Source organism: Cibotium barometz, chromosome 10 (genome assembly GCF_041138505.1).
Source record: "Cibotium barometz isolate CiBa-2024 chromosome 10, ASM4113850v1, whole genome shotgun sequence".
Lineage (NCBI taxonomy): Eukaryota > Viridiplantae > Streptophyta > Polypodiopsida > Cyatheales > Cibotiaceae > Cibotium > Cibotium barometz.
The window spans coordinates 5,046,034-5,067,355 of record NC_141055.1 but is presented as its reverse complement, the minus strand read 5'-3'; the positions used below and the strand labels follow the sequence as shown (position 1 = coordinate 5,067,355).

General features: G+C 45.2%; 1 protein-coding gene across 11 annotated transcripts in view; it reads right to left on the bottom strand.

Annotated features, from left to right (window-relative positions):
- LOC147634464 (protein ZINC INDUCED FACILITATOR-LIKE 1-like) overlaps positions 1 to 21,322 on the bottom strand; it is a 100,062-nt gene that overhangs the window by 10,778 nt on the left and 67,962 nt on the right. For 2 of the 11 annotated variants that reach the window (XM_086803539.1, XM_086803540.1), the window contains exons 6-15: positions 17,906 to 17,959; positions 17,769 to 17,831; positions 17,609 to 17,658; positions 17,426 to 17,501; positions 14,010 to 14,195; positions 13,833 to 13,920; positions 13,584 to 13,669; positions 7,721 to 7,828; positions 7,587 to 7,631; positions 4,154 to 4,242 (exon numbers count right to left, since the gene is read on the bottom strand). In XM_086803539.1, coding sequence (XP_086659665.1) covers positions 4,154 to 4,242; positions 7,587 to 7,631; positions 7,721 to 7,828; positions 13,584 to 13,669; positions 13,833 to 13,920; positions 14,010 to 14,195; positions 17,426 to 17,501; positions 17,609 to 17,658; positions 17,769 to 17,831; positions 17,906 to 17,959 — 845 coding nt within the window. The remainder of the gene's footprint in view (positions 1 to 4,153; positions 4,243 to 7,586; positions 7,632 to 7,720; positions 7,829 to 13,583; positions 13,670 to 13,832; positions 13,921 to 14,009; positions 14,196 to 17,425; positions 17,502 to 17,608; positions 17,659 to 17,768; positions 17,832 to 17,905; positions 17,960 to 21,322) is intronic. The other 9 variants (XR_015266754.1, XR_015266755.1, XR_015266752.1 and 6 more) reach the window with 9 other exon arrangements.

Sequence of the window (21,322 nt, the reverse complement as noted above, 5' to 3'; positions counted from 1 at the left end):
ATATATAGCAAGTTGTGTAGTATTAGAGCAAACCGACTTTCTCTTCAGCAAACCGACCAGCCTTGATGGTCCAAGGTGGCTACATGACTAGACTAGCAATGGTTATAATGCTAAGCAAAGGGTAGAAAGGCTAATGAAAGGTTCACATGCACATGAAATGAATGCTATGCAATGCAAACCATGACCTAATGCAAACCCAATGGATTCTATTGATTGCTACATGCATGAATGATTCTCTTGAAGTGGGTAAGAGGACTTTGACTGACTAGCTGACCTGACTCACACCGTATGGCTGAGGAAAGACCTACGTAGCTCGTGCTTGACATATCCCGGAGTGGGGCTTACAATGTGGCCACAGCATACGACAAAATCATATCCTAAAAGGGTTCCTACTGATATACAAGATGCACTGATGATGAGCGAGCTTGTCACCATGTACTGCAGTGTAGAGTGCATGTGAGAAGTGAGCCCTGATGTCACATACCACCAATGCTTGCCCACAGGGGCCCTCAGCAAGACTACACGTGAACTGCCATGGCCATGGCAAGAGTAAGCCTCTTGGTCCGGATCATGGCGACACTACCCATGATCCTCCATGTCCATGGCAGGCGTAAGCCTCTTGATCTATGTCCAGTCCACACTGAATCAATTATAACCCAAGACTCACTTATATAATGCTTATTGCTACTATAAATAACTGTCCTAGCCAATAACATTAGATTTATTAAATGTGAATCTTAGCCACCTGAATCCATGTGCTTTTCCTAATCCTAGAGCTCCCTTAACCCTGCAATATTAGTCCCTAACCCCAAGGGTTAGGTTGGGTACGTAACAACCACCTCCTTTAAGAAGTGTTCTGAATGTCATGTGTGATATCATAAGCCTCCCAATGAGGCCTAAGAGTAGGGACTGTGTGAATGTGTTCTAGGACAAGTGCTTGGCACTGCGCACAATATAAGTGAAGAAAGGCATGCTTTTCATCGGGTTGGTTAGCATCCCTCCACATCCACTCATCAGGGTCCCAATGGAAGTACGTGATAGGGCATCCACCATACAACCAAAGGCTCCAAGCATCTGTGATCATCCTTGGGCCGGGATCAATATAAAAGTGCTTCCCTGCTTTGCCAACAACTCTCACAGGACACATCACCAAGCCCTCGATGATATCCCATGCGTCACAGCTCTCCTAATACCATCCATCTTGTACACAGAAAAAGGCTGGTGCATCATCCTCCCCCGGAGTGGGGAGGCCCATAACCAGTAGAGGTACACCTGTCTCAAAGAAAACTCCTTAACTAGTAGAGGTACACTTGTCTTGGAGAAAACTCCAAACCACAGTGATGAAGCCCTTCCAAGAAGGTCCATCTGATCCCGTGGTTGGGTATGGTAGCATCAATCTGTACAATCCTCTGACTAGTGCCCCTCAAATGCTGTGTAAGCACCCCTCTTTGATCCTCCATGAGTCTTCTAAGCCTTTTCCAATCCATCATTGTGGGGAAGAGCATTTCCCAGCCAGCCCATTGAATATGCGTAGCTGCCCCAAGACATGCATGTGAGGCCTCCAAAACATCTCGGTATCATCTGCTTTCACCGAGTCCAATAACTCTTCCTCTGTACATAGAGGTGAACTAAGGCCCGAGACTCCTGGGGTAGACCACATGAACTTGCTCATAGCCTCCGCTACTATGAGGTCCTAGAGGGGGCATCCCTGCCGCATCGAGTGGGAAATTTGAAAATGCTCACCACATCCCCCGCATGCTAAAACAGGCATGAGATCCCTCTGATCCAATCCTAGGAAAACCCCATACGTGCCATCGTGCCTTCCAAAAAGTCCCAATCCACTCTGTCATATGCTTTTTCAAAGTCCAGTAGGAGGATGGCAAAGGGGATGCTGACTAGATTTAGCCCACTCTACATCTTCCCAAAATGAGAAGATGTTGTCATGAATAACCCTTTGAAGAACAGGCTGTAACCTCATACTCGATGCCTTAGCTAAGACTTTATATGCAAATCCAAGTATAGTGATGGGCCTCCTCCACTGCTTGATGTTGGTCTCATCCCCACCTTTTGGGATACGGTTGATAAGATCATCTGTGAGAAAGGGGGCATGGTGCTTGTATGCCACATCACCTGTAAAGCAATAGTGACATTCTCGCCAAGATGGTCCCAAAACTGTATAAAAAAGGATGGGGAGAGACCAACATCCCTTGGACATTTTCCTTTTGAAAGAGCTTGCAATGCATATCTGAGCTCATCTTTCGTGAAAGGGGCATCCAATGAGAAACACATGTCATTTGTGATAAGTCTAGGCATGCACTCCCAAACTTTCATTTGTGCAACATCTCTCTATGGAGAGGGGGGCCCTGCAAAAAGCAAAACTAAATAAAAATCTGATGCAATACTCCTCATCTGGCTCAGTTTGAGTCTCTCCTTGTGATTCTTGAAAGTATCTCACACATTCCCTACTATGGGTAGGCCCATGTGTTGACAAGAAGTGTTTGTTGCATGTGCCACCCATTTGTGCCCAAAAGGCCTCGTTAGCATATGAAACGAAAACTCAGCCTGCCCATCCATGGCCATCTGTTGCTCTACTTTGACTGTAGACAATAGGTCTGGGATCCAAGGAGACTCTGGATGCTTCTCGTGTTCCCTCTAAAGCGCAGCAACCCTACGCTTGATAGCTCTCTCCGTGTCCAGGACTCCATGTTTCTTGGCCAAAGCAACACTATGATAATCTGGATGGTCCCCTCTAGAGCCAAAGAGCAACTCTCTGTCGAGGGTTGGGATTGTCACATGAACTCCAAATGTCTTTGACCTCATGTGAAATCTCTGCATCCAAATAGAGAGAATTAGGGATATGGACAGGGGGGGATGCCATATGAGTCCCCAGCTCTTTGAGGCACAAAACAACCAGGCAATGATTTGACTTGGTGGTGTCAGGCATGATAGCATCCACAAAACCTATCCAATCGTGCCAAGATACATCCATCCCCGCTTCTACAGTTATGCCAAGCGTAAGATAACGAGTTAGGTCTCCTTTGGAAGTCATCCTCTGTCCAACAGTCCCTACCATAGAAGGAGAGTTCCAAGGGGTGTGTTCTACCCTCACGGCCACCCTTCAGAGGGTTGCTCAACCAGGTTGAAATCCCCTCCAACTATCCAATGATCTTTCTGGGGGAGGAGTCCCAAAAGCCCACCCTCTCACCTCACATTAGGTGCATAAATATTCAAGATGTCCAATCTTTGACCCTCATGCATGACCATGATCCATTGCGCCCGAGCATTGTATGATAACACCATATTCAATTACATGAGACGTAAGTGGCGCTGCAACAGAAATGCACACACCCCCTTTGGTCCCATCTTCCTAGGACCGATAAGTGTAGCTAGAAAGAATCTTTACCAGTTTTACCACATTGGTGCCTATCCAGTTTGTGCTCACGACGCAACAAGAGCACATCCATAGTTCCATCTGTAACAGCAGGATGGGATTTTTTTGACATGACCTTAATCTCCAGAAGGACAGACTAGAAAATGATAAGCGAGCCTAGTAATGCTATCTTAGAATCTAGCCCATGCATAGGACAAGGATGTGTGATCCCCAAAAAAATTATTTCTTGCCTAAGCTTACCTAAAAGCTAAGATTTGGAGCTCTAAGCTATTGGTTGATTCAAGAAATCTATGACAGCTTGTCTGGAGTAACTATATGCTGAAGAGGGGAAGAATGTACTATGTGGTGCAATGATTCACTATCCATGACATCAGGTCGAGGCTGAGTAATCCTATTTTGAACGTTGTGCAGCAAAAAACTGTGTAATATGTGAGATTGAAGGCTTGAACGGTAGAGGGCTATCTAAGTTCCCTCCATAGTTTACGAGTGAGCTGTATGGATAAGACTTGTCTTTGCGACTGCAACAATCATCCTTCAAGCATCATGTTAGTGTGCTTCACTCTCACCATTTGACAAGATTTTCCTCTCATTAACTCGAATGAACATAAAGTTGTCAATCATCCTTCTAGCATTATGTTAGTTTTCTTCACTCTAACCATTTGACAAGACTTTCCTCTCCATTACTCGAATAAGCATAAAGTTATCAACCTTTTTTAGGGAAAAAGCTCTCTTATTTAGAAATACATGGATAGAAAAACGTACAGGGCACCTGCAGTTGCAGGACCAACCGCTTTGAAGAGTGACATGAAAGCCATAGAAGCTCCATTGGCTACACCACGTTGATCACTTGTCTGGTAGGAAAAAACAGTACCATCGGTGAATGTTAATAGTATTAATACATGTACCCAGTTCAATGTTCTTCCTTTTTGGTTGTACAAATCAAGTTCCCTTGCATCAAACAATACATGAAGCTTTTGCTTCAGGCATTTCCTCTCACAACCAAAGATTTCAGAAAAGCATATGAGATGGGCAAATTTTCTTTGCATGTTTCGTTTCCAGATTATGAATACACCTGGAAAGAAGAATGTAGTGGCTTATGCTTTGTCTAGAAGGCCACAAATTAATGCTATTACTATTGTTCATCATCATGACTTCTCTGCTATGCCTCCAATGTATGAAAAGGATGATGATTGTAAAAGCATATAGGCTGATTTAAATGCTGGTCATACAATCCCATCATACTCTTTGAAGGATGGTTATGTGTATATGCAGAATCGCACTTGTGTTGTTAAAAATTTAAGGCAAAAGGTCATGGAAAAGTCCCATACTCCTTCCTGTGTAGGACACAGAGGGCACAGATCCCAAGACTACAAGCTTATTTTGGCGAGCACTATTTGATAACATGGGCACCAAGCTGAATTTTTCAATTGCATACCACCCCCAGACTAATGGACATAGTGAAATTGTAAATTCAATAGCGCTTGATCTTTTGAAATGCTATGTGGCTGAACAGAAAACAGCACAGGAAAAGTACTTGCCATCAGTTGAATTTTCTTACAATAACATGGTGCATTCCTCCACTAGATTGAGATCATCTATGGCAAGGTAGTGCTGCCACCCATCCTACATACGAAGGATGAGATTTTTTCATCTGATAAATATGTAAGACATCTAGAGACTGCGGGTTCGAACAACTATACAAAGGTCTTAAGAAAAACATAAGAAGGCTGCAAATAAGCATAGAAGACATGTAAGATAAAAGAAGGTGATTTGGTATTGCTGAAATTTGGACCCATGGCCTTAGTCTAGCCTTCGAGGACCGATTCACAGCTAGCCTCTTCCGAGCCTGGGACCACGTTCGTTCTGCTCTTCACCAGTTTCTCCCAATCCTAGACGAGGACAGACTTTGACAGCTGTTAGTTTGGAACCCCTTGATTATGCTTCCTAGTGGCCAAATGTTTGGTTCTTGTCCTTATGTCTCATGGGGCGCATTGAGCAAGGGACTGGTCCAGTCTTTTGGAAAGTTGCTCGGACGGCTCCTGCCAACGGCAGAGACAGACTCACCCTTGACATCAATGACTCCATCCCTCCTAAGTGGCTCGTACCAGTCCAAGATCCGCCTCCCTTGAGTGGGTAGGGGTTTTTACCAGACATGATATCCCCATGGCAGTCCATGGTGCAGATGAAGACACGCTCATGACTTTCTCTATAGGGCCACAGGGCAGATTGAGCCGATGCCCCCCCCCTCCCCCCTCAACAAAGGACCTCAGCAACTTCACTTTACAGAGAGTGATTAGGTTTCATGATCACATATGGCACGGGACCCACCTCCGACCAAATGAGAGATCTTGGATATTATGGTTATGGGAGGGCTGGCTCTACAGTGGGATCTTGGTGAGTGGCAATGGCACAATCCCTTCACCTCCGTGGATGCCCCAAACATCCCTTTCTTTGAGTACATTGTTCGTTTGAGCCGCAAGATTCGGATGCCACAGGTTGATAGTACGCCAGTGGTGGCAGCAGCACAGTAGCAGACACAGGGCATCCCCACGCACTTCCTCCGAGATATTTTGAAAGCGGCACCGAGATAGCTTTTGGCCACAGAAGATTACTACTATTCCTATCATAAGAGCTTGGCAGTGGGCACCTGGCTGGCAGTTGGAGGTCAGTCAGCTCTTTGTTCTAGATGTGGACACCCTCTAGCGACACAGTGGCATTGCCCTTGGGATTGTCCCAAGGTGCAACAGGTGGTTGTGGATCCTCCGCATTTTCACCATGGAGCAAGCACCAGCCTGCACCATCACCCGGGGGGCCGTAGCTTGGGCTTCTTAGAGAACACCGACCCTAACATACGAGGAGACCGGATAGGACTCGCCCTTCTTCTCTCTCATTGCAGTATCATGACAACCCCAATGTCGGCAACCCGAGTTGGGAGGAGGCCCACAGGACCCTGTCAGTGGTGAGAGATCATCAACAGTATAGCAGCATGGCACATTTGGAATGCTCGCTACAGCAAGGCCATAGAGGGCATTACCATGCCACCCGCTGAGTCCATGAGTATATGGACAAACATGATACACATCCTCAGTGGCCATTGGGAGAAGCTTCAAGGTGGCTATGAGTGTATGCAGAAGCGCCGAGAGGCTTTTCTGTGGATTTGGAGCAGCGGTCCTTTCCTCAAGGTCAGAGACAACACGGCTAATTGGCATTACAGGCCAGTTGTTTGGTTGTTTCCCCCTCCCCCCATTGTATGAGATAGCCTTCCTATGAGAGCGGCCAGCCAACAAGGAAGAGCCCCTCTCTATTCCCTGTTGTTTTTCTCGTCTCCCATGATTGAGACTTGGTCATGTACTTGCCAATTCGGCTGCATTTTTGGTAACTAATATAAGGATCTTTTCTTGGAAAAAAAAAGGGGGCAGCTGAAGGTGGCCTCTGTCGGAGAAGATAGTGGCCATGGATTTGGGTGGTTGGTTTGTTGGGGAGAATGGGGAGGGAGAAGGCATTGGGTAAAGGACAGGCACAAGGAGGGCGGGGGGGTAAAGGTGCAAAGCCTACAGGCAAACAGGAAGGAGTAAAATCGAATGAGAGGGTGGTTAAAGGGTGGGATGGTAAAAGGGCCACAAGAAAACATGGAGGAAACCGAATGAGAGGGTGGAAGTAGACGGGCACGTAGTGTTGGAAGGGGATCAAAGGGAAGGGGGCATGTGAAATGCAGGCAGGGGGGTGAATACCGAGGGGAAGGGGCAAAGGGTCAGTGCGATGCAATGCAGAGAAGTCCGGAGAAGAAATGGTGAAGGCGTAGGAGAAGGGAAAAAGGGGCAATGAGCAGGATAGGGTAGGGGCAGAAAGCTTGAGCAGGGTGAGTTCAGCAGTCGGAGACAGGAAAAGGAATGCGCAAGTGAGGGGAGTTGGGGAGGTGCGAACAGGCAAGACAAAGGAGGGCACTCAAATGCGCAGGCGGAGGAGGGCTGTATGACTAGCGGGCGCACTCGGACAGCCTAAGACTAGACCTACAAGGGCCATGCACATTGTCAAACCCCAGTAATTCATACCACCAAAGCAACTATCCAAATAATAGACTATATATTTATCAATGGTTTGTGACAAGTCAAGCCACATTTATTCTTGTCAAGAGGTAGAAATATAGAGCTGTAAACAATAGAAATTAAAAACATAGACAGTTCAGAGATCATACCACGGCATTGTTTATCAAAATAAATGATGCAGTCATGACGGAAACCTACAAAAAGTGCATGAAATTCACTACATAAAGATAACATTCAAGGAAAGCTCAATTTGACAAGTGTAATCTTGTTTCAAGTGACTTACAGAGAGTACGTTCTTTATGATGGATGCAGATATAACTATTACCCAAAGCCATGTGCCATTGAGCCATGCTATCAGCGGATAGATTGCCACCAGAGGTACGGAAAGAATCTGCAATGAAATTCATCTCTCAACAAGATTAGCACCAAATTGCTTCTCAAAAAAGAGAACCTATAAATTATTAAAATACGACTCAAGAGTGTTGAGAAAAACCCAGTGCTGAAATTGGCACCAAGGTTCTATGGACCATTTAGGGTCACCAAAAGGATTAATGACCTTACATATCGATTAGATTTGCCATCACATTGGAACATTCACAATTCTTTCCACATTAACTTATTGAAGCCATTTAGAGGATCACTTCCATCACATCCTACTTAAGAAGAGCCACCTCTAATTGTTGACCAAGAAGAAGTACTTAATCTGATATAATCCTTGATCACCAGCACACTACCACACGCCTAGGAATGTTTACACCAAGTATAATTGACTTTCAAGAACCATCGTGTAAATGATGCTCGGTGGATGCGCCTCAGTGATTCTTTCGCACTTGTCCATACCTCATCCACTCATATACGCAAACATGCAATTGTGGTCAATTGTAAACTCAAGACCCATCGTCGCCATGTAGTGAAAAAAGGGCGTGGTCGGGCTCTCTAGGCTGAAAGCGTCTCGCCACTCCCACTTGCCTTGGTCTCACTGGACACGTGTCATGGGTCGCCAAGGTTTGTCATGGGCCACCTTGGCCGGAGGAGGGTCTATGTGAAACTGGTGATGATCAAAAGGGATGTTAGCTAATCATTCTATGGTAGATTGGGGACACCTGAGATACCATTGCACCACGCTGGCAATTGGTATCATGGGTGATGCCATATTTAATACCGACGGGCTAGTGTTATTGGTGTATGCCTTTTTCTCCTACTCCCCCATTCTTTTTTAAAACTCACCCCTCTGGCTCCTCCTACTTGCCTCCCTCCCTCCTTTTCTTCCTAGCCTCCCCTTCCTCATGCTCGTCCCCTTCACGGTGTCTCCACCTTAACCCACCAAAAAAACATATAAGCAAAAAAAACAAGGTCCACTTTTCGCCGCCGGGCACCCAAAATAGAAGGGGCAAGCATGGGGAAGGGGGGGACGAGTATGAGGGAGGGAGAGGGGCTTTGGGGGGGGGGGGGGGGGGTGGGGTGGGGTGTATATGAAGGCGGTAGCGGAAAGTGGACTTTTTTTTTGTGTTCTCATTTTTTGGGGGGTTGCAAGGGCCAAGAGACTGCAAAGGGAAAGAGCATGAAGAGAGGATGCTACAGAATGTGGAGAGGTGCTTGGGATGACCAAACCGGTTGTTTTTCTTCTCCTTCTTCTTCTTCTTTTGACAAAGAGAGTTAAGGAGAGGAGCCAAGGCATTACATCTTAATCTTGGAGCCGTTAACCAAGGGGAAAAAGATGTGGCCTTCCAATGTGTGGAGTTGCAGAGCACCATGAGGAAGGATTTGGTGGACCAGAAATGGCCCTTCCCAAATCCCAAGCTGGAACCAACTTCTTTGCCTGTTTTAGCTAGTGGGCTTGGTACAACATGACAAACTGAACCACCTGGAACTTTGGCTTCTTGAGATGGTGATCGTGCCACGCCTTCCATCTGTTTTGTTTGAACTCCAAAGCCTATGTGGCCAATGTCCAGGTTTCATCCAAAAAAGTCAGCCCGAGAACAGTCGAACTGTGCAAAACATCATCCTCACAGCTTGACCCTAATCGGTGCGACCCATTGTTAAATTCGAATGGCAAGGCTGCCTCCAAGCCATGAACCAATTGAAATGGGTTGTTGTCACCATTTGGCCGCCCAAGTGGTCTTCCCCTATTTCGTGCCAAGGTACGGGAGGCCAGGGAGCTTTGTCACCCATACTGAGGCCAGGGCTCGCGTCACCTACAGGAGGCCAGGCCTTGTGTCACCCGTAGTGTGGCCAGGATGTGGAACCCACTATCACGGATCCCAGTTTAGGCTTCCCATTGAGCCAATTCCGTGCTCGGGAAGACCTGCTATTTACAAGTTCCAAGAACGGGAGACATATCCATTGCATAATGCATATGCATGCATCTCTGCTCGCTTAAAACTGATTTCACATGACTTGTTTTCGTGTGACTGCCTGCTATAATGTCCAATCCATGGGCAAGGGACGCGTACCCATGAACCGTGAGAATGCCCTGTATTCTGACATGGTTAGCGGCATGTGAATAGGTGGTAAGTATTCATTTAAAACTTTGTTTACTTCTCTAAGACTTTACTACAACCTTAGCAGTTCACATTCTTTTAAGTTGGGCACCGGCGGCCATTGGCCAGTGCCCGGGGCCCAAGGACCAAGATATGGCTGTCCAAGCCTTGGGCACCCTCTTAACCCTTTAAAACCCATTTGTGGAACTCTTTAATGAGGGGGCACCTTAATTGCTCTCTCGCCCTTTTGGCAGCTCGCACATTATTCCCAACCTCTCCTTCTGCAAGTCGACTCTCTCACAGGTGTTCCCCTTTGCTCCTGTGCTGTACCTGACTATGTACCTGCAAGTACCTACGGTAGCTGCCTACACCCTGCTATACCTGACTGTGTACCTGCTGAAACCTGCAAGTACATCTACAGTACCAGATGTACTTGCTGTGATTAAATTTTCCTCTTTGTCCTCGAAACTTCTTGTACATCAAAATCTTTTCTCAAAGACCGCCAATCTATTCTCTTCACAATAGCATCTAACTTGACGCCTAAGGGCCTCCAACTCAGACTTTACATCAATGGGATCAATATGAACAGTTCCAACAGTCCCTTCTACATGTGCCCTCTTCTGCTCAAGAGGAGTATGAGCAGTTCCAACAGATCCTTCTGCATGTGCCCTCACCTACTCAAGAGGCTTAGTGTGAGTACTCCGGCTTGATATCCAACCCTATATAATGCTGAAAACAGTTCAGACAACCTGTAGAGGAGGAGAAAGTGTCGACCAGCGCTAGGAAACCCTGTATGCAAGTCGACCAGCCCTGTAGCACCCCTTGTGTGAGTCATAGATACGGGAAACGGTCCGAAACAGCTGTTTTTGAGGGCTGAAACACATTTTAGGGTAGGTAGGGGATTGAAACGCGTTTTGGTAACCCCGAAACGGCTGCCCGAAACGTTTCAGCTTGCTATTTCCCACAACACCACACGTTTCAGAGATCTTTCCACCCAAATCAACATGAACTCGTAAGAAAATGTCACACTACAACAACTCATATCCATTTTATTCCCCTTTAATTCTTATAAACAATAAAATTCATGTCATAATGGGATCACATGTGCGTACAAACAATCATGAACTTTCAATCCCTCCCCTCCCTTAGCCCTCCTTGTTGACGTGGTGTTTCCGTTTCGGCTCTCCTTGAAATTTTCGTTTTCGTATCCGTTTCTATTTCCGTTTCCGTTCCGTTTCCCCCGTTTGCCTCAACTATGGTGCGAGTTGACCGACTGTCTAAGGCCTGTAAGCAATTTGACCAGTGCAGAGAGAGAAAATCCACAGTCGGACAAACCCTATAGTAGCAGTTGTTTATGAAGTCGACCAGCCCTATGACACCTGTATTTGCTGTCCAGCAGCCCTATGCCACCTGTAGAAGAAGTTGACCAGCTCTATCAAGCACTAGACTCTCCACGTCTAGAATCTGCATGCCCTGCAAGTAATCCTGCCTTGTCCAGCACACCGAGGTTGCCCAGAAAAACAACTCGTGGGCTTCAAAAAAATCTCCCCAACCTCTTTTAGCAACTCGTGGGTTTTAGGCCATATGCCCAGTTGCCCATCACTATTAAATGGCCTCGGTACATTATTATAGTCCACCCTGAATTGAACTCACTTATAGCCTTATGAGTTTGTTCGCTCAGATTTTAATGAGTCTGAACTTGTAACCATAAACATTAGGAAACAAGGCAATACTATTTAAATAGAGTTAAGTGTGCACACTTACCACCTGCAAAACACATAAAATCACCACCTTAGTCCAACACAGGTGTGCACATACGCGTCCACGGGGTATCCAAGCGTCCCCGATGCCCGTGGACATTCACAGGCAAAAATGTCCAAGCAACAAAGCAAGTCACACATGCAAGTGCATTTCCGAGAAATATTCATGTGCACAATAATTTGGATTAAATCTCCCAACTTGCCATCTTGTACACAAAAGTAGTCCTGACCATGGGCGCTGCCCATGCAAGATCCAAGTACTCACCAGAGCAACTGCCCTTCCATCACCAAGGTTACCACCCTTCCATGAGTTCACATACTCAACTCACCAGGGTTACCACCCTTCCATGAGTGAGTCCACCATGATGCTCCTGGATACTTCCAAGACAACATCCTAGAAATCCTTCTCCATGTCACAACACTCCCGAGGATTGTGAAAAAAGGCCACCTTAGCCCGAGAAGGCCTCCCGTTGTTGCTGCCAGCCAATAGAAAGTTGCAGATCAACTGCTGAACTTGACCAATGCAAGCCCGGGAGAAGGCCCAACCGGAGGTGATGTACCACATGGTGACGAGAAGAACCTAGTTTGCCCTCCAGAACCCGGCCAGCTAGGGAAAGCCTGGCTAAACTCCAGTATAATAGCTTCTTCCGAATGCTCAGAAGAAGAGGGGCTAGCTACTGCTCCGGGGAGATATTGATACCCACCTAGCATCCAAGATAACGAATTGTTCCCCTCATCTCCGGACACGTATGATGCTATCTCTCGAGTTCCCCTCATCACCTCCTTCCCGCGGATGGGAAGACGTAGTTCCGGGAGCTCTGTCTCCTGAGTGGAGAGAAAACTACTCATGGCCTCAGCTACAAACAGAAAAAGGCAAGGTGCCAGTGTGGACAGCCTTGCCGGACCAAGCGAGAAAGCGGAAATCTATCACCTCTGGCTCCCTAAATGAGTCCGAAAACACCTCAGTTCCACTCCTTAGGAAATCCCATCCTACACACCATCCCCTCCACAAAGCCCCAGTCCACTCTGTCATAGGCTTTCTCAAAATCAAGAAGCGAAACAATAAGATCATGTCGCCTCAACCTAGCCGAAGCGGTCGCCTCCCAAAACGTGAGTATGTGGTCCCTCCAGGATACTGCGATCTTGGATGAAACCCGTATGCGTGCCATGGATCAAATTGGGGAGGAAGGGCTGCAGCTACCGGCTGATGGCCTTGGCTAGAATTTTTAGGTGGTCCCGATGGGTCTCCACTGCCAAATCACCAAACTGTCACCACCCTCCTTGGGAATCAAATGGATCAATCCCTCTCACAACCTCTTTGGCATGGCTCCGTGATCATAATCTCATTGAAGGCATATTTGAAGCCGCCTTCCATGAGATCCCAATGTCGGAGAAATAAGGAAACCGGAAGCCTGTCCTCTCCCAGGCATTTGCCCCTAGGGAGTGCCGTACCTTTCTTCCAACTTCAACCTGGAGTCTGTGATGACACTCTAATCTGGCCTATGGAAATTTTAAAATCAGCCCCCGTCTGGTAGCTTTGTAGCAGGTGCTTCTGGTCGTTTTCTGGGGTCGAAAGGAACCGCTATAGTAACCATCACGTGCGTTTCATTCTCTTTCACTTTCTCCCTGACTGTTTTTCATGAAGTTGCACTGGGAGCCAGTGCTTGCTATATAAAGATTTCTGTGACATATAAATTCCCAAGTGTCCTGGAATCTGCATAATAATATGCCGTCACTGTGATAAAGTTGTCTTGAAGCTCGTTCTGGAAGGGAGAGTCTCTCAATGTCTCAGAAACTTTCAAGGTTACCTTTTTTTCCATATCATATTAATGGAAAACCTCGTGGGTTTTCTTAGTAGGTTAAGGGGGGGGTGCGCAAGGGGGAAGGCGTGGGGGGGGGAGCTTACGGCTGAAATTCGAGTTGTTTGGATAGGTCCCAGCATGTTTTGAACCCTTGGGTAAAGCAGCATCTGGAATAACAATAATGCAGCACCTGAATAAGAAAACAAAACTCATGAATTACATAACTCAAACTCTTCAACCTCAATGCAAGCATGTGTATACTGTTAAGAATGAAAGGATGCCTGATTCATGCTTCAGAAATAAAAAAGATGCCTTGAGTCATGCCTTCTACCAACTCAGAGTTCCGAGTTTACCAGAAATGGCAAGGATAACGCCAACATTAGAGGTTGTCATTTCAAGTCCTCCAAGTGTCTCTGGGCTCACGGCCCACAGAGAGAATATCTACACACATACTGCTTATCACAGTTACCCTCCTGCAGCTCATTTGATGGATGTTTCTGGTATTCATAAAAACAAGAAAAGAAACATACCTCTACATAAGCCATATCATGCAGGCTCCATATACAGTACAATGAAATTGCAGAAACTAAACTCCAGTTTTTCCAAAGGGATTTCTTCGTGGACTCAGTTTTGTTTCTTTTCTCGCTTGATTGTTTCTCATTGCCACTTTTGATGGTTTTGGTCTCCAATTCATCTGGATGCTTGTGTAAACTTTCCTGAAGTCAACAACAGCACAAAATTATTTAATGGATACGTGTGTGTGTGTGTGTGTGTCTTCCTGATGGGTTGGGTGGTGGGGAGGGGGGCGGAGGGGGGGTGGGGGGAGTTCTATATGTTAAGATTCCTTCTTTTTTTTTCCAACTAGCCTTAGACCCAAGATCCTCCTGTGGTTATTGTTTTTCACTGCCGCCCACCCGTAGGTGCTTTTTTATCCGTTTGTAGACAATGCCGCTGAGGAAGCACCTTGTGGGGTTTTAAAACCCAAGACCTCCTAGACTAGTCCTAGACAAACACATTTACCACTTGAGCTATCACCTTATTGGCAAGATTCCAAGTTGCAAGGCAACCAAGGTTTGCATTCTTCCTTTCTAGAAGTTTCTTGTAGCTATCTCCTCAGAAAAAGGGCATGAATCCCAACCACATGAAGAATCAGGCTTTTAAGCAAGCTTCAAAAGGGCAGTTACTCTCTGCTCCTTGAATTCCGATTGTAGAAATTAGTGCATCCCATCAATGATCTCTACGCACCTAGACCACAGTTTTCTATGCTGTGAGGCACAACATTTTTTCTTTTTTGCAAAAAGGAGACTTCTATTAAGTATGGATAAACCATACAAAATTACGGCTGGAAGCCTGAACAAAACAAAACCTCATCCCAAAATGTAGGTTGATCTCAACCAATGTGGGGCACAGAGAGTCCTATGGGGGTCATCGAGAAAAAGATCCCTTGATCCCATTCCCTCATGAAAACAATGCGCTTTGCATGAGCAGATCTGGAAGGTCCCTGTATATGAGCCCATGTGGCCATAAGAGTGTCAATAATATCTCCCCATATAGTACAAATGCACTAAGTGTAGTATATCTGAGTGCCCTCAATAGCCTCTAAGCATCTGAACTTCCAAATCTACCAAGCTGAGATACTGGCAATGAGCTCCCAAATAGTATCAATCCTCTGCAGAGGTGGTCTATACAGGGTATGAGGAATATCCTGTAGCATGCAGCAGGGCCACACCTCTGCATATCATTATGGCACTATCTTGATCCCTGCCCTCAAAAAATATATGTGGACCACACTGAGTGAGCCAAGTAATAAAGCCCCAAGTAAGATAAATGGTTTCTCTCCTCAATCTGCACATAAGCTGAGCTATAGAGCCCGAAATCCTCTGAGCAACTCTACAACCCCAAATACAATGTTGCACTGTCTCAGAAGCTACTTGGCATTTGAGGAAGGCGGGGTCTACTCCTAAAATAGCCCTTCGCTAATTAGTGGGAAAGTAACCAAAGAAGTGAGAGATCAGGCTCCTCCTATATGAATGCCAAAGTCTGTGACAAAATCTCTTTTGAATCAATGGGGTGATATTATAGCTTTCCTAGTGCGGCCTGAGAGTAGGAGTCCTCTGAATCTGCCCAAGTAGAAGGTGTCTACATTACGGACAGTGCAGTTGAAAAAAAGTCTTACTCTTCATAAAATTGACATCATCAATCCTCACCAAGATCCCAATGAAGATATCTGACAAGAGATCCATCATACAACCATAAGCACCAAGACCCGTGGGTCACAATATCAGGTGGAGGGTCAAGATGAGAAGGCGGCTAGTGGCTGGTGATGGGCAGGAGCACTGGCGCACAGGAGAGAGGACGGAGGCGTTCAGGAAAGGAGAAAGCGGGTAGTAGCACTGGCAGGCATGTGACGGGCAGGAGACAGGATGGGCAGAAGAGGGTGGATGGCAGGAATAGAGAAGGTGGGCAGCAGGCGGAAGGCGCTCAGGTGCAGGGAGGGGATTTGCGCAGCAGTACAGGAGCTTCCTCAATCTTGATGATCAGTTCTGTGTACCTAAATGATGGAAAAACACCAATAGGCACAAGAAATTTTAATAAAGCCAGTACCTTCAAATCAGCAGAGGCCAGGTAGGCTGCTTTCACGAGTATCTTTATGACAAAACAACTGTTTGTTCTATAAAGGGTCTTTGGGGACTATCATCTTCTGAGTGCCTTTGACATCAAATATTGTATCCGTAAGATATTCTTTTTTGTTTCTTGAATCCTTCTTGAATCCTTTTTGAATTCTTGAAGTTTTGTTGATTGTTTTCCATCTCCACTCCAGAACTAATGAGATTGACTCCCTCCCTAGAGCTTAAAATGTAAGGATGCAGTTTTTGTAGGCAATTCAAGAACCTATCCCAATGGTTCTAAATCTTTATTAACATGATATAAGTCATGGTAAGCTCTAGACACACAGTTAGCTGATTGTCATAGATGTGAATCAGTCTCTACGGCATTGCATTTGGAGTTGCAGTGCGAGAGAGTATGGCAGAGGATTGTCGTGCTAATGTCTCTTACAAGGAAGGAGCCATTTTCTGTGACACAAGCATGATTGCACAGGACATGGAATCTTGTATACAACCACTCTTCATAATTTGGCTTTACATGCCGATAGAGGTATGGTTAGAATTATAGCCTCCAGAAAGAGACTATTATACATAAACAATACAAACATTTTTCTTTCAGAAAGAATACTCTTTAAAGAGACTGCTGGCAATACCAAGCAGGGATGATGCAGTAGAACCAGTACCAGGCAAAAAGAGGCATGTCCCAAAATATGCATAAAGGTTTTAGGTTAGTACTCTGGGGTTCAGCAGGAGCCCATGGTGGCAAAAGTATGAGTAACATCAGCCCATGTAACTGCTAAAGAGTGCTGGTAATACCAAGCAGGGATGATGCAGTAGAACCAGTACCAGGCAAAAAGAGGCCATGTCCCAAATATGAATAAAGGTTTTGGGTTAGTACTCGGGGGTTCAGCAGGAGCCCATGGTGGCAAAAGTATGAGTGACATCAGCCCATGTAACTGCTAAAGAGTGGGAATGGAAAGTGTGTATACTCCTCAATAGCCAAGCTGTAAGGCTGCTGATAATCTCCTAATTTGTTTCCTCTTGCGTTGAGTGGCATAAAGGATGTCTATGGAATAAAACATTAGTGTCCATTTTCCTCTCAACAGATAACTCATAAGCAGCTAACATTCAAACTTTAAGGCTAGAGAGTATGAGCACTTTCTCTGTATTTTGTGCCCAATTAAAAACATTTTCTTCAAATGAGACACAAATTCATAACTACAAAACTTTTCATTTTATAAAATGATTTATTCAAAAGTACGAGACATCTGGAATAGTCCTGGCAGGATATACAATATGTCTTCCTTTGCTAAAATTTCACGAGGGTGAGATAATCTTACCGGAACCCAAAAGCTCATAACCAGTGACACAGCTGCAAATGCCGATATGCATAAGCATGGCAACGCATATGGAAACCTATGAGAAAAAACACAGATCAATAACACTCTTTTTTATTAAACAGTTAGGAATAAGCCAACAATGCATGCTTGAAAAGGGAAAGTTTTCCTTGTTGAAAGACCTACTCATCAAAAATTGACCCAGTTGGGAAAATGCCAGGATATTTACTTGAAGGCTGCAGCAAAGCATAAGTCAGGAGATAAATATGACAAACTAGAAAATATATGTGAGAAAATTTTAGAGAAAGTCATGCTTCAATTTGGACCAAAGAGAGGCTATACGTACTTGGGCCAGGTAGCCTCCAATAGCTGGACCTATTATCAAACCCAGACCCCACATTGTACCCACCTGCAAGGAAAGCTAAATCAAAACCTATAATACTAGTCACTGATTAAAACATACTCCTATCTCTAAGTACATACCAAAGACATTCCAAATGCTTGATGCTCTTCAGAACATATCTCTGATACGTACGCCTGCAAAAGACAACCCACTTCAGTGGTTAGCAAACTAACAAGTTGCCAAGAAACCAAAATGATATATGTTATTAACTCATCAAGCTCTAGTGCTGTCAACCTCTCTGCCTTACCTACCCTCTGAATCTCATTCCTGCCTATTATACAATGCTTGCCCCACCTCTTATATTTCTCGCTATGGAAGGTCTGGGAAATCAACGACTCCTGGAAGAGACAGTGAAACCTCCCTTGTATCTCATAGTACACTGGGCATTTGCAAAGATAGTGCTCCTCTGTCTTGACCTCTAGCGAACAGAATCGAAAAATATTGTTCTGTCTGGTAATGCCATCTGCTCACCCAATCTCCACCCTCATGCGATGTGATGAGACTCTGATCTGGCCGATCGCAATCCTCATGGCATGTGACGTGCGTGTATAAAGATAACAGCCGTCCCCCAATGCTAGGCTCCTGAAAGTAAGTCTGGGAGCACTGTCACTTCAATCAAGCAAAAGCCGCATACCCTCTCGTGAATCAATCCTGAGCCACTGGGCACATAGTGAAGTAGGGTCCAGAAAAGGTGACTCCCAAGTATACATGAGATGAAACAATGTGTACCTGATCCCCTGCATATATGAAGCTCACTCTGGAAGCCATAGGGCATGAGGTGTTGAAGATCATAACCTTGGTCTTGCCAAAGGTCCCACTGCTCACAAAAGGCAAGTGTCTCTGTAGCCCCTCTGCTGAATCTGAGATCGATACTATGTTGTCTGCATAAAGCAAGGTGGGTACCAATGTGTCACATGGTGTGGGGCCTGCAGCTGGCCCACCAAGTCTGTCAATGAAGTCACAGATCTCATCTATGTAAAGGCCAAAGGAGAGAGAGGGCATCCCCCTATGGTGCTAGTGATCACATCTGACATGCCTCCTGGTTCTCAGACTCTCCCTGTCACCGACTCATACAATGCCACGACTCTCCATATTTCTGTACTCTACGAGCCAACTCCTCAAGGCATCTAAGAAGACACACTCGGAGTATAGTATCAATGGCCTTGTGGAAGTCCACGAAGCAGAAATAGACCTTCCACCTCTTTGATCAGGCCTTCTCAATGACGGCTCTCGATGTAAAAATATGATCCAAGGTGGAATAGGTCCTCCGGAAACCTGCCTGTCCTGAGGAGGAGGAGAGAGGAAGATGTGAGAGCGATCAAAGAGAAGGGAAGAAATAAACTATGAGAGAGACGGAGGGGGTTATGATGATCAGAGGGGAGAAATAAGCGATGAGAGAGCTTTTTTAAAAACGATAAAGAGAAAGAGTTATGACAGAAAATAAAAAATTTTAAAAACGAAGAGTGAAAGAATAGAGATGAGAGAGAAGGAGAGTGCAATGAGAGAGAAGGTGGTGTAACACGACAAAGGCTAAAGGAGAGAGGGCATCCCCCTATGGTGCTAGTGATCACATCTGACATGCCTCCTGGTTCTCAGACTCTCCCTGTCACCGACTCATACAATGCCACGACTCTCCATATTTCTGTACTCTACGAGCCAACTCCTCAAGGCATCTAAGAAGACACGCTCGGAGTATAGTATCAATGGCCTTGTGGAAGTCCACGAAGCAGCAATAGACCCTCCACCTCTTTGATCAGGCCTCCTCAATGACGGCTCTCGATGTAAAAATATGATCCAAGGTGGAATAGGTCCTCCGGAAACCTGCTTGTCCTGAGGAGGAGGAGAGAGGAAGATGTGGGAGTGATCAAAGAGAAGGGAAGAAATAAACTATGAGAGAGACGGAGGGGGTTATGATGATGAGAGAGGGGAGAAATAAGCGATGAGAGAGTTTTTTTTAAAATGATAAAGAGAAAGTGGAGTTATGACAGAAAATAAAAAATTTTAAAAACGAGGAGTGAAAGAATAGAGATGAGAGAGAAGGAGAGTGCAATGAGAGAGAAGGTGGTGTAACACGACAAGGGTGAGTAGGGCAGGAAATGGATAGTAAAAGGGGTGAGATTATGGCGAAGACACACCAAGTGGTTGCCCACTATAAAAACCATTTCTTCAACACACACACACAAAAGTCCCAAATATGTGGTTCCTTAGCCATCAAGGCATGTTTACACAACCTACACATAGCACGCATGAATACACGCGCACACACACACACACACACACATTTTTTTTTTCCTTTAAAAAGCGATGTTCTATTACTTCTCTGTACAAGGAAAGAAGCCCTCAAAAGTGAGGTAAACTTCTTCAAGATCAGAAACAATGGAAAAACAAGTCTAACTGCCCCGCTGGTCCATATCTTATAGTCTATGGCAATCATATAGAGATTGGCACACAGACTGGCAGAAATATGAGTACTTGTCAATCTATGTAGAGTGAAAAATAAGATGACTGGTGGACACTTGGCTTGTGATTTCAAAACAGCCTACAGCAAAAGGTGCAGCCAGCCACTGGTCTCCATCACGTCCCGTCCCTGCCCGCCCCTCTCCTCTCCCGCTGCCCTCTGCCCTCTCTGCCAGTTAGCTACCCTTGCCTCTGCTACCCCCCCTTTTCCTCCCCGCCTCTATTGCCCCTACCTTCCTGATGCCCTCACTTTCCTGTTGCCCTCGCAACCCCTCCTCCCTCTGTAAGATTCCTCTCTCTAGCTTTTGAGATGTAAAGATGTAAGAACCTCCCCTTCAGTCTCTTATAATCATTCCCCACTTCAGAAGTGGAAAAAGATCTTGTTTTCCCTTGTTTTTGGCCTAGAGAGAGAAAATATTATAGAGAGAAGTAATACAATTTTGAAATATTTTTGGATAAGTATTTTATTCCAGCCAATAGGAAGTGATCCCCTGAAACATAATTTTAATCAGAAATTTCTAAGTTGCATTAGAATTGGACAGTGGGTGAACCAAGGAGTTCCCTAGTTCAAAGTTCTAAGCTTTATTAAATTCTTTTGAATTTAAAAATGTGATATCCTTATTCATTAAGGTTGAAAAATAAAAATAAAAGAAAAATAAAAAAATTTAAAAATATCTACAAGAAAATAATAAAGAAAGGCTCACATGAGGTGAAGATTCCTTAATTATGAATTTCCAAATATTTTAGGAGACTGAGGCTTTGTGAGGAGAGGGAAAACCATCCATCAAGGAGGCGCCTAGAAATCACATCATATCATAAAGTGGCTAGATATTTTATCTCTCCTCTTCCAAACTAGATAAAAAAGTAGGCAAAACTAGTCTAAAACTTGTCCAAAATGAATCAAACAAACTTGTCCAAAATGAATCAAACTGAAGCTGGAAGCCTCTAGATCCTAGTTGGACTTGGTTGGTGGCCTCTCTCACCTATAAATAGACCCCCATTCCTTTGTATTTTCATCTTAGAGTAATTCTATGCTAGTG